The sequence below is a fragment of the Leuresthes tenuis genome, unplaced genomic scaffold, assembly GCF_036924035.1.
Source record: "Leuresthes tenuis unplaced genomic scaffold, fLeuTen1.0.hap1 SCAF_4, whole genome shotgun sequence".
NCBI lineage: Eukaryota > Metazoa > Chordata > Actinopteri > Atheriniformes > Atherinopsidae > Leuresthes > Leuresthes tenuis.
The window spans coordinates 21,434,884-21,449,027 of NW_027325358.1; the positions used below are offsets into that span (position 1 = coordinate 21,434,884).

Genomic DNA, 14,144 nt, shown 5'->3' on the forward strand with positions numbered 1-14,144 from the left:
CGGTCGGAGGAAATTGTTAGACTTTACAGGGTAATACGGGGTTGCTTGAGAAATATTAAGAGAGCTCAGGCTTTTTCTTTAATGCACCAGCCAATGTAAGAACAATCCCTCGACATATGTATGACATATAAACAGTGGCCTAACAGCAGCAGATAAACAAGAAACTCAAACAAAGCTGACGTGACGCAGGGATTAGTCAACGGCTTTGTAAAGATGCTCCTTTAGTTTAGATGTTCTCTGGATGAACATCAAACTGTGCTGAATGACACTTGAAAAGATTCCTCTCTTAGAATAGTTAGATACATCACTCCACTAATCCTGAGCAAAACGCCCCGGTCTCCCAGATTTCACAAACTTTTCAAATGGATTATTATACTAATGAGCACAATCTCTCTTCTTGTAGCTTATGTTTACTTCCTGTCAGTGAGTAAATTCCCTCACATCTTCTTTACGATGTGTGTAGTCTACACGTGAACGGCTAGAAATGAATTTACAATTGGCACATGAAGAGTTTGCCTGGCAAGATTAATAATATGACAATTTAATTAAGGAGTGAAAGAGACTCTTTTGCTGACTGCGGCAGGTCAGTTTCATTAACTTTCACGGATCCATTACACGACACTTTAAACCAATCATATACCCAGCCTAATAATTATTGGTTTCCTGTTACTGGTCAATTTCATGTAATGAACATTAAGTGATTAAGGGAGCCGGCAAGGTGAACTTCGCTCTAAAGAGACGTGAGATGAGAGCAGCAGTGGAGAAAAGAGTGATTGTAAACCGCGGTGAAAAATGGAACGAGAGCAAACTGAAACCCAACAGGCGTGATGACGGGGGACCTTTTTTTTTTACTTTAATGCTGCTGATCAAGTCCAAACTCCAAGCCAAAGACCCCCCTGACATCAGAAAGATGACAGCAATCATGATCGTGGTGTTAATTACTCGAAGATATCAGAAAGCCTGTGACAGTGGCCGTTATGATGTCTGTATCTGTGGCAGCACAAATTATGCTGGTGACACGATGACAGTGATGTTGCCAGGTCTGAATCCTTGTCAAATGCATACGACTTTGCGCAGGATCTCCTCACAGCTTGCACTATTTATCTGTACTTATGCGATGAGATGTTTATGATCTTTGTGTTAAACATATTCTCTGCCAAATTAAACATACAGTTACAGCTTTGTGAAACTTTAACGCACGGCACTTTTCAGAGGTCTTGATCCAACCCCCACATCTTCGTACATTGCCACGGGGCAGGACACAGAGGCAGAGATTTATTGAAGCGTATGCAAACATAACGAGGAATATAGTAAATAGGGAGAAAAAAAACGTGAGAATTCATTAAAAAAGTCATTATTGGGTAGTAGCAACCGTATACTTTGACACTACCAGCTCCCTTAGACAGGCTTTGTTGTAAGTAGTCTTCAGAAATAGTTCTCCAGGCTCTTTTTTGGATGCTGGCTGCCTTTTGTTCCGTTCTCTGTCAAGATAATTCCACACTCCTTCAGTAATGTTGAGGTCTGCGCTGTGGGGAGGATCCGTGACTCCATAAGTTCTGTAGCCACTGATTTCCAGGCCAGCTCCGGTGTCATCCTGGCATATCTCAGCCTTTTCCCTTCCTTAAGAAAGCCTTCTTGACAGCCACCCTTCTATGAAGACCATGTCTGATGAAGCTTTGGCCAACAGTAAATGATTCGACGGAAGGTTCAGATGAATATCTCAGTTCCTGTGTGAGGTTTCCCTGGATTATTGTCTTATAGTTTCAGGAACTCACTCTGAGTTACTGTTCATCTGCTGCCTGTAAATATATAGTTTTTATGTCTGCCATTGCTTCTTTTGTCCTTCACTTGTCCAGCTTCCCCAGTTTGTAAGGACACACTGCACATCATGCTGATATATGTCTACATCGTGTTTCTAGCTAATAGCTCTTCAGGAATCATGTTGTTGAGGCAAAGATACTATTTCAGGTCTGTCAGGATGTGCTATGTTGGGTGTTTTTCACAGCTGCAACAAAACAAAAATGTACGTAAAAATAATTATGGATCTTTGTGACAGGCTTCTAGTGCCTGGAGATAACATTTAAATATTGGTTATGTGCCAAGTTGTCTGTTATGTTGTAGACAAAACGGTGGTTCATCCCTTTAGATCTTATGCTTGGATGATTCAGTGTCAGTGTGATGAAAATAGTGAGTGGACTCTAGATAAGCACCTTCAGAAAACCTGATAAACTATTCCTCAAAGGGACTTTGTGGGAGACATATTATGCCCTTTTTCCACAAGCTTACACAAATACCTGAGGTCTTGATGAAATGTTTGACATGCTTTGGTCAAAGCAACACAAAAGGCCGTACATCTGCTCCTTTTTCTCCCATTTATTAACGCCTCTATTCAAACGGATCGTTTTAGGGTGTTGAGTGACCCACTCAACTTCACTCCGACCTTCTCTTCCCCTTTTGAGATCTGTGGTACTTAATAACTCCTGGAGCATGTTATGACAGTATTAGAGAGAATACCTTAGAGCTCAGACCACACACCGAACTTATATTTAAATACCTGACTGGCCATTTCATTCTCAATAATTTACATTTTACTTGTCTAATAACGCCACTGAGAACTTGCATTGCGATTCCTCGATCGATATGAGGCTCCACTGTCGTTCTGTTTCTCTGCCACCAGTAATGTACTGATGGTGCACGAATGTGAAATCTGGATTTCTAACCAACTAGTAAATAAATAAATAAATAAATAAAATCAAAGAAAGCCATTGAGGAGTCTTGACATCCAAATATAAACACTTAGGCACAGAAAAGGGTGATTTTTTTCTATTAAATGTCTGCTTTAAGAGACTGCAAAAATTAAAAACACAATATATTATAAGCAGAATATAACGTAGGTTAAACGTTAAATATAAAGAAATGAGAGATGGATTGAGACATTTTTACATTACTGTACATAATACTGTTGTAAAACTCAAATATGGAGAGGATGTTTAATTCTCATTTCTTTCTCTGCAGCACTGACTTATACATATCTAAAAACAGCAACTGTCATTGAACAAAAAAAAAGTGTCAGTGTTATGACGCCTCATTGTAGACGCTACGTCAATAAAATCATTTGAAAAGAATTTACTTCCTAATGTATTACTGCTAAGGTCATGTTCGATCAATAATGTCACTGACAAAAACACCCTGTAACTGCAGGTCTGCGAGGTATCAATATCTGCAGATAACTGCAGCAGAAGAACTTATCCCGAAATCTGTACTGACAAAGGATCTGATTATTGCACAAAAACTACATTTCAGATCCTTTTGTTGCTTGGTCAGTTCTAGTATGATGAATCCAAGTTCGAATGACAAGATCGAGGTGTTTTTCCACCCAAAATGCCCTGCATCCATCAGGGAGTCGAGTAGCTTGTCAGACTGCATTTCTCCATTTTAGTTCCTTCCATCCAGCTGAAAAAAACACATGACCTCGCTCAGACTTTGATAAAAACGTAGTCTGACATAATATATGCCCAAAAATTAAATTACTGACCCTCAAATTTAGGAAATTGGTTCTTGTTCTTTCGGAGAACAAAATTGAACTAAATCAGTTCTGCTTTGGTGGGGAGAAACAATCCTGAACTGACCAGTTCTCACTTGAGGGCTCCATTTTTAGCAATCCAGTCATGATGGTTGTGGAATTTAAAAAGTGCTTTAATCTTGTCTTAGAAAATAAAACCCATTTATTGTGACATGATATTGATAGTGTCTATATGACAGTAGTAGCAGCCAACCTGAATATAAAAGGCGAGTCAGAGAAGCATGAAGGGACCATGAAAAGAGACTATAAGGGAGAGCGATCTGCCAATTAAAGAATCCTGAATAGAAATCTATAAGATAACTCCATAATGCTAAAAATAAAGTTTGCAGTCTGCAAGCTCATCCCTTCCCTAAAGAAGCCCCGTCTCTGCCACTTTGGAAAACATATCTGGCCGATCACGTTGAACCGGTGCAATTTTTAGGTTGAGGATCGCGATGGTGTCAACTCTATCGTGGCCGTTTTCAGACAGATGTCAAAGGGAGACGTTTATAAGCACTGCAAAATAACTGCAAGGGTGCATTTCCACGATGAATGCAGAAAGTCTGCAACTGCAGCTGACATATGATCACAAACAGGACGTCAACTTTCGAAATGGTGCTTTGTGGTAGTAAGATGTATAACGAGGAAACTACCACCTACTTACAACAGGTGACATGTAGATAACACTGTGCTCACAACATGTATTCAACTCTGTTTGTCATCTAGATTACACGAGAAAAAAAAACTCAAAATGTCAAGAAACCAGGTCAAAAGGTGGAGCGCGGGCAAAGATGCCACACATTCTGGTGCAGATGCGGATCTGGAACAATCATTAGAAATGAGAGATAGAGCACGGGGCTTTTTAACTTGAGTAGTTTTTATCTAATCACCCCCATGTCCTTGGCATAAAAAAAATCTCTTGTGCAAAAAAAACAAAAAAAACAAAGTAAAATGTTCTCCTTTGTCCTTCAGGAGAAGAACAGAACATCTTAAATGTCCTTTGGGCCAAACAAAGCTTCAACATTACTGGATGCACAGGACTGATTTAGAGTGTAGCATTAGTCTCATCAGCAAACAGCTAAGGGAGACCAAAAGGGCACACCAATCACTCACTCTTCTCAGCTGATGTCAAAGGGAGCGAGAGTGCCGTTTTAAGTGACAGTATGTTAAGAAGGGCCCACATAAAGTATTCTAAAGGCTCCTTTCGAATGACCATGAGAACAAAAGCATTAGCTTTTAAGTCATTCTTGCAGCAGAATTCTGTGATGTCGGTTTTCGACATGTGCAACCTTCTCATTCTGACGGCCACAAGTTGTCATTAATATGTCGGAATGGAGCTCACGTATTTGTCATAAGGCCTCAAAACAGTTTTCAATGTTTTCCGCAAATCAAGCCAAAGAGACAACGAAACATATAGTCAGGCACATAGAGCGGGAAAAAAGTTGGCATCGTTTGTGCCTCTCCGAGTGAGCTGGAGCAATGGTGAGCGATTAAATATTAAATATTCATGCAGCTCCCACAAAATGCTTTATTCATTGGAAACATAAAGCGAATTAATACATAAATATGTAGACAATAAACAAAAAAAATCTGTTGATTTATAAACATGCAAATATATATATATATATATATATATACACAGACTAAACACATAATCAGCAGGTCAAACGTGCAACTATTACTCGACAACTGTTCTGTAAGGCTAAGCAGAATGAAAACAAATGAGACAAAAAAAGACTTAAAAATCTGCTGCCCAGAAACAAGATTTGCAAGCAAAGCCACACATTCATTATGTTACTCCTAAAAATGAAAAGAAACAATGGTCAATAATGGTTGAGACTTCAAGTTATAGCTTGAAGTCTTATCGTGGCCACAATTCGGAGGAAGAAAATGTTTGGAAGCAAGAAGTATCTGGATTCTTTTAGGACACTGCAAACGATTCATCAACACTGCCCCATTGTTCGGGAGGAAAGCCGTTTGTATGGCGTCCGACCAGTGAAGGCAAAAAATGTGTCGACGTGATCTGTCCAGAGTTTGTAGTTGGAAATGGTGCAGACTTTGATTTCTGCATGACAGTGTAATGCAGTGTGTGATCATTAGCCCTGGGGTAAGACTCAGCTGCATCATCTCTAAATAATGCACTATTCCTGTTAATATAGACATGTTTGGATTTCATTTCTTGTTTGGATAAAAAAAAATAAAATAAAAAAACATTTGCATCTCACTAATATCTCTACAGTTGTGTCCCGATGAAATAGCACAGAGAAAGCAGTGGGAGAAAAATGCACTGACCTCCACCAGCTTGTTGGCATGTTCACGGAACACCTGGGCATACTCCTTGACCTCCTTCTCATTTCCACTCTTAGCTGCTTCAATGAGCACCAAGAGAGGGACGTTGGTCTCCAGGAAGGAGTCGGAGATGTGGTCCATCACCGCCTTCCTCAGCTACAATACAGAGGGAGAGACACAGCGAGGAGGTCACAATATTAATAATATTGAGGATGACTTCACTGTATAACATCTGGCAATGATAACATATCACTTAGTGCTGTAATGAATGTGGAGTAGTAACATAATCCGGTGAATGGAAAGAAACAAAAGGAGCGCTGTCAACGGGCATGGGTGTAAATTGCTTGTAAGGTGTCAGCTTTTCCCTTAAGTACTTTTAAAAGGGACAGACGTTGTGACTTACGTCTTTGTTTATGGAATCATTTTGCATCAAACTCTCAAGGGATGTTTTATCATTGTTTTATGGGAAGGTAAATCGTCTCAGATCTCAGTCACGCGGATGTCAAGATCTCTGATGAGGTGCCAGAAATCACTGGAAAAACTAGAAACGACCGTAGGCGTGTCACTTATCTTACACAAGGAAGGAGTTATATGAAAAAGTTAGCAGTAAGAGTAAATAATGGCAAACAGAAAATAGGATTGTGTGTTCCCTGTCCAGCTGGTGCTTGCATGAGTTCCAGGATTATGGTCTAATATTGTCTATATTAATATGCTGATATAGTAGAAATATTGTGCTATTGTAATTGCAATAGTGTTGTAACAGAAATGCATTATTGTTATTATTATTGTTATTATCATTATTACAAGTCTAACTCATTTTTGCCATATCATCATAAAAAAAACAAAGAAAAAACACGTGTCTCTCTTCACTTATCGCTCATCTATAAACACACATGACGACATTTTATAACACACAAGTTTACTAAAAGCATGAATGACAGAGATCTGTCTCCATTTTCAAGATATCTTTTATAATTAAATGAATGGTAAACATAGCGACCATACTCTTAAATTAAAAAAGCAATAAAGGGCAGAGATGGCTTTGACTGACAAGAGAAAATTAATTCATCCAACAATGAAATCTTATGTAAGTCTGTCAGTCGCACTTAAATCACCAGCAGCCATTACAAACTTAATTGCCAGCCCGCAGAGAAGAGAAGAACAATGGAGAATTATGACTTTCCAAGGGCAGAAAATCCATCGCTGCCGCCTTTGGAATCAGACCAGAACAGACCAGTTGAGTGGACATGGCAGGACCATCTGCAAGGGTATTTTTACATCCCGAGACCCACACTTTATGTAAGCTCCCCTGGTAACTCGCAGTTTACGGCTTTGAAGATATGAGCATGAGATGGATTGGGAAATCAAAACAGAATGCTTTTCTAACAGGGCTGATGAACTCTGGCATTTGTGAAATGTGAATAGTGCAACCCTTTATCGCTCAGCAGAGAACAGGCCCTTCATCGGCGCAAATGTGTCACCTTACTATCATCTCACCTGGTGGGAAGGGTGATGAATCGGAGGCGATAGAAATCTTTTCTTTTTTTTGTCTCCTCACACTTTGTTAGTGCTGTTGCAGCACAGGAGAAAGTGGTTGTGGAACACACTATTAGTCAGGGATAGGTGAAAGGATCTCGGTTGTGTGCCATCCTAATCTGTGATTAACTGATAAGTGATTTTCTTTTCTTTTTCAGTGTTTTTGCAACTTTAATTTGAGCCCTGCTGCTGATGGGGGCTTTGATAATGGTTGCTAGGTAAAAGTGTAATGGTAGATGAGAGGAAGGAGCAGAAAACAGCTGAAGGCTGTTCTCGGGCCTATAGGAGCTGTAGCCCATAAATCCAAAGAGTAGGACAGCATCCATCTTATAGAACAGTGAAAGATAATGTCAGATTTACACTACGTCAAACATGATAAAAAAAGAAGATGGAAATGAGAGCCAGGGAGATGAACAATGTCATCTATCATGCAGCATCTATGATTTGATTTCAGGTGTACACTGCTAGTGCATTAAACCAAACCCCGGCGAATATTCCTCGGTGTGTTCAACGTACCTGAAATGGCTTTCAAATGAGCGAGCTCATGTTGCTTTTGAAAAAAACCCACTGTGCTTTGAAAGATTTCTTTTGACAAAACAGAGCATACAGTCGAACAGATAACTGAGGGAAGGTGGAAAGCCTGACGTGAAAAGACGAGAACAGGACACCAGAGGAAACTGGCAGTTTGTATGTCTGAAACCCATCACGGAGAGTCCAAATCATCCTACTCCTGTCATCAAATGGGTTGAGAAGTACTGAGAAGTATTGATTTTAGTAATATATACGGCATCTGTATGACTCTTCAGTCATTGGCTTTGGTGCTTTAAAATAAATTGACATGGGAATAAATGGCTAAATAAAATGTATGCATTCATACACTTGTTCAACCACATTCTTGAAGCAGAGATAATAATTCAAGGAAACTTCCATCAAGGTTTTGGTTTTTGCACCTAAAATCAATACACCTGCCCTCTCTAACTGCCAGCATGAGTTGGTCTATCAAGAAGAAGAAAAAAACAAAACATGACTGAGGTGCATCTTTCTTTAAATAATCAATCAGAAACTACTAATTCAGATAAATTCCTTTTTATTTTGCTGTAAAAGGGCAACGCAGGGTGTTAAATACCATGAATTAAAGGCCTTCTCAAGACTAACAAGGACCAGTTTCATGTTACTGTGGCTCACATGATCAGTGAGACGACGATCCCCTCGCACACTGACCTAAAATGATTCCCATTGTTTTCTTTTTCTTTTGGCCTGTTTTGGGAACGTCTTTAAAATCTGGGATTTCGTTTTAGTTTAGTGAGAACTGATGCGTGTCCAGGCTTTAAAGCACACCAGTCTGTCATGTTTAACACATTCTAGAAATGACTGAAGTTCCTGCCCATCTCCCTGACCATAAGACCACTGTTAAAACATTTCTTGAGAGTCGGCATCATCTCTGAGGGTTTCCATTGGCTCCTTGTATTCCATTTCTTTTCAGCCTTAATAAAAGCTTGAACCTTATTTTATCTCTTGGGTTATGCTAATTATTCTATGCTTCTCTAAAATTCAGCTGGTAGGGGTTAAGTCTACAGCTTTGTTCTTTGTTTTAAAGAGAATATATGCACACGGACATTTATTTGATTTATCTTTTTCCCAAATTTGCCTATCTGATTTTTGCATCTGTTTTGTATCCAGAGACTTATTGAAGAAAAAATATAATTTCACTCTATATGTTTCTCTATAAATATTACATTCTCAAGCTAGTCCTTAATGGATTTCTCTTTTCCATCGTGTTCTGAACCGGTTACATCACGCGTTTACCTCGACTGACCGCCTGCATCCCATGATGCAATAGGAGAGAGAGTTCGCATCTCATTGAGACTTGAGATATTTAATTATTTTATTTTATTTTTGACATAAAGGATCATTCAGAGTCTAGTTTCCATTCAGTCTCCTTCAGTTTGTTTGAACTCATTTTAAATTTGAATGCCTTATTCTTTCTTGTAACTGTAAAGAAAAAAATAAAATAAATAAATGAAAGTTACTGAATACACCATATGTAAAAAATAAAAATAAAAAAGAGACTTGTGTGGATAATATTTCTGTTGGGCTTAGTTTTTTTTTTAAATAAAGTATTAACAAAGGAGGTCTATTTTCTCTCAGAATGTCAAGATTATACTAACCAGCATTGAAGGAAGGAAGGAAGAAAGACAGAAAGAAAGAAAGAAAGAAAGAAAGAAAGAAAGAAAGAAAGCAAGAAAGCAAGAAAGCAAGAAAGCAAGAAAGCAAGAAAGAAAGAAAGAAAGAAAGAAAGAAAGACAGAAAGAAAGAAGACTTAAGATAATCTTTTTATAAAAGCAACAGGAAAGAAATATTGCTGTAAGTATCAAATTGTTATTCATGATACTGTGGAACTACAATTAATTAATACGCCATGTAGCTGCATATGCATGATGTGTGTGTAAAAGTATGCAAGGCGCTGGGATAATCACAAATGCCCCACAGTGAAACAGATTCTGATGGTGGATTTGAGTGGAAAAATGATACAGGCGACTGATTTCCCAAGTTGCAGTCTCTCTTGCACCATCAGCATTCTAATGCCCACACACCGCTCCCACAAAAATCCATCTTCAATATTTCAGATCTCCCCTCCATCCATGCTCCACTCCCACTGTCTCTCCTCTAACACTCCCTCTGTATCTTACTAACACTTAAAGGAAATAGAACTGGAATGCCAATAGATAGCAGAAGCTCTGCTTACAAGTTAGTGAGGAAGCTATTTGTCTCTGTACTCTGTTGCTGTTTATAGTGGCTCTAGCTCTGAAAGCAATACATTTTTGTTTTACATATAAATATTTTTTTTGACTCATTGAGGAACGTAATGGGTGCTGGCATAATAGTTTCCCTTCATAGTCACACACTTTATTGCTCTGGAATGCTATCGGTATAATGGGAAGAAGTGCGTAGGCTGATAAGAGCAGCGTACAGTCAGATGTGTAGAAAAAATGCATGCTATGGTATAAAGTCAAAATAATATGCACAGTAAAGAGCTGTTCAGTTTATATCCAATGCACCATTACACACACATTGGTGGAGCTACCACGTAAGACTAGCTTGACTATCTCATTAGCTCGAAGAAAAATCCGAAATAGATCTGCAAACCCACTGAGCACCTTTTAATGTAGGGTGAATTAGAAAATCAATTTGTACTCTGGCCTGACCTTTAGTTTATGTCTGTGCCTAAATGGGACATATTCACGCAATCAGGCTCAGATATTTCGCACATGCCAGTTAAAGGGAGATCCCAGTCGTTTTGTTAGCTTATTCATTTTCAAAGAGGCTTTGAAAAACCAATATGGAGACAGCTCTCACTTGTTATTTAGCATTTAAAATGCTTACATTCAGAGTAGGGGAAAAATAAGGTTTTATCAGGCACAAAGTCTCCATGGTTTGGCCTGGCTTAAAATACATCTTATTAACTTTGCACCTTTCCAAAAAGTACAGTGCATTGTGATGCGAGTCAGTGGGGAGCTGACAAACAGGCAGTATCTGATGTACTGGAAGGGATACCTAATTCAATTTGCCTTTGTAGATGACTGGAAGCAGGTATACCAACATAGCAAAATCAATAATTTAGGAATGCTGTGATTGAAGAATCATGTATCATTTGATGGTCCTAATTTGATGGTCTGTATGCTTATATAGAGATAGATGAATATGAGTCTATTTAAAAGGTTTTGACAGAATTGAGGCATGAGAAAGATCATCTCATCTTTTAAAAGAATACAACTGGGCGTGCTGTCTTCATTCCATCGTAGATGGACTGGAAGCAAGGCAGGAGAGAGGTAAGTCTCCCAGTGGGGAATCAAAACTGGGGAGAATGCCATTATAATATATGGTAAGAGCTTCAACCATTTCAGAGAAAGTTCTGCTGCGGTTGTCAGTTATCTAACAACGTGTGTCTGATGGATCAGCTATGCTCCCATAAATGGTCATTAAAGCGAGGAAATGAATACTGTATGCATTAACATATCTTTAAAGGACATAACTATAATATTTGTGTACTGCATGAATGAAGCTTACTCACATCAGAGTGGACCCTTGAGTTAATAGTTTTTTTTTCTTTCATGTCTATATTACTGAAATTATCCCTCTATTTTATCTAATAATAATAAAATGAATCCCCATTACAATGCCAGATTAGTAGCTATTAATAGCTTTTCAATCCGATAATTGTGAAAAATTATGTGTCATTCAGAGGAAAAACAGCTCAAATTCTAGCTGCTACTGAAATGTCCAACAAAAAGCTCTATGGAATCCTTAAAATGATGCATAAGTTTAACAAAGCCTGACAGTTAAATACGTGTGTGGCTCAGTTATGCGTGGGTCATCTAGGTCATCTTAAAAGATGAGATTAGCATTAATTCTGCACATTTGCATCGCAATGAGAGGAATATTTGTATTTTATAGAAACCTGTTTTGTAGCAAAAAGCAAGTGCCTGAAGGGAAACTACTGCAAACACCCACTGTCATAAGTGTGTGAATCATAACAAAAAATTGCATTAGTATTAAAAGGATTTTTTCTAAAAGAAGCGAATTATGATAATTATGAGAGTCTTTTGCAAACTGACTTGTTTACGGATCAACAAAGTTTTACCATATGGAAAAAGATTGTTCTGAAATTGGAAGAGAACACTGTGGTGGAGTTCTTCATACTTACAGATGTACTTCAGGTTTTGTAACATCTCACTTGAGATTCAGAACACTCTGCAGCGGATACGTTGGAGTCAGTGTAGCAAAGTTTCTTATCAAAATGTCAAGAGCAACCACAGCGTAAGCAGCAAAAGTCATGGCTGAGGGGGAAACAGCCTGTGCAATAGATACATACATAGATAAATACTCAACGAGTCAAATCTCGTGACAATCGATTGGAACAAAGATGAAGTCATTCAAAAGAGAACCGATGCAAGACCCTGTTGATGCAGCCTCAATCTGTCTGTCCATCTGTTGCTCCAAACTGTCATCACTCATGAACAACATAGTTAAACTCCTCCACCTGAGGCAAAGCCCAATCCCTGGCGAGGAGGGACCACTCCACCCTTTGGATGAGAACCGTGGTCTCGTAAATGTAGGGGCTGAAATTCATCCCTGCTGCTTAACACCAAACTACAAAGCACTGCAGTACACGCTGAAGGTCATGGAAGAAAAGAGGCCAGAAGAACTACATACTTTACAAAAAGAGATGTGAGATTTAAACCTGAGGTTCCCAAAACCAGGCATCCTCTCTCTGACCGCGCCTTAAGGTCCTGTCCGCGAATATCAGCCAGCCTTGGTGGAGTCCTCTCCCAAAGTTAAATTAATTAAAATTGAGGTAAATACAACCTCTTGTGTGCTCTGGCTATTGAAATACAACATCATATTCACACTGATTCTGCCAAAGATACAGAATCTAATTGCATATGATCGACAGGCGACGTGTCCGCATGTGTCCTTGAGCAGCTATCATTACACAATGCTTCATGAACTGCTGTGTATTATCCTATTCTCTGAGAAAATAATGGACCTTTTGACTAGATAGTTTATGAAACGTCAATTCTTGGCCTTAAAACATTTTGGATATAAAGATGAAAAAGATTAAAAAATTAGCTTCGAATTGTCATTCTGAACAAACAGTTACAGATGACAAGATTCGCGGCAGCTGTTTCTCCTCAACACAAAACCCCCCACAATGGAAAACAGCTGTGCTAATCAACAAACTAATGGCAGAAATGGAAATGATTTCAACATCCCAAAGCAGAGAGAGAGGGAGGGAAAGAGACAAAAGAAACACATGTAGCAGAATATGTGATGCAGTTGTGCTACAGGGACTCCTGGATTCAGCCATCAGTCAAAACATGGCCCAAAGAGATCATTTGACAGATACATTCATTACAGACAAGATGACAGGGGGTACACCACATGGCTCATTTCAAACCGCTTTGTCGGGTTTGACTTGTGGTGAATACTAATCAATGAAAAGTAAATAAATTAATAAAAACAAATTTAAAAAAAAGAAATACATTTATTTCATGCAAAGTTTACAGGCTTAAATATTCCCTTTAATTTGATGACCAAAACATTTTATGCCATCTTCTTGTGCCCAGCTTCGTCTGCCCTACTTCCACTATTGTTATCTTCTTTCTAATACTTGCATTGTTGCTAAAATTCATGGCAAAGATAATCTTTTAGCTTGTTGCTTTACTAGTGTGCTATTCCTGTGTTAAAAAAGAACGCCTTACAAAAGTAATAAAAACTAATTCATTTGCACAGAAGGAACACTGTAAAAATGTCAGTATCTGGGTAAATGTTGGAAACAAATCCTGCTTTGAAAGGAGGGCGCATCTTCAGCTGTTTCCAGGGTTTAAAACTTGAGATTCTAGTCATTCTGTGATGGGAATGGTCTGTACTCTTATCCATATCCCACACCCAGATACGGACTCTTTCACACAGTGACAACAGAAAGATGTGACATGCTTCTGGCACAGACTCTCTTTTAAAGAAGACGGATGCTGTCATCCACCATTAGCATGTTGACTACTCTTTGGAGGCCTTAAGTTTGGCATTTAGCTAAACTTTAGCAAACGTTGCCCCATCCTTAACTGTTAAGTTATCCAAATTAAGTATAGCAGCACAGGGACAAAGTATAGGGAAATTATACAAGCTATTTTCTGCTTCAAAACTGAATATGTTAGCATGATGGGATGGAATAACTTATTTTTGGAGACATTCAACA

At 38.7% G+C, this 14,144-nt stretch overlaps 1 protein-coding gene across 1 annotated transcript in view; it reads right to left on the minus strand.

Moving 5' to 3' along the window:
* Window positions 1-14,144, minus strand: part of ctnna2 (catenin (cadherin-associated protein), alpha 2) — a 261,478-nt gene that overhangs the window by 64,069 nt on the left and 183,265 nt on the right. Inside the window, exon 9 of the mRNA XM_072385076.1 lies at window positions 5,855-6,007. Coding sequence (XP_072241177.1) covers window positions 5,855-6,007 — 153 coding nt within the window. The remainder of the gene's footprint in view (window positions 1-5,854; window positions 6,008-14,144) is intronic.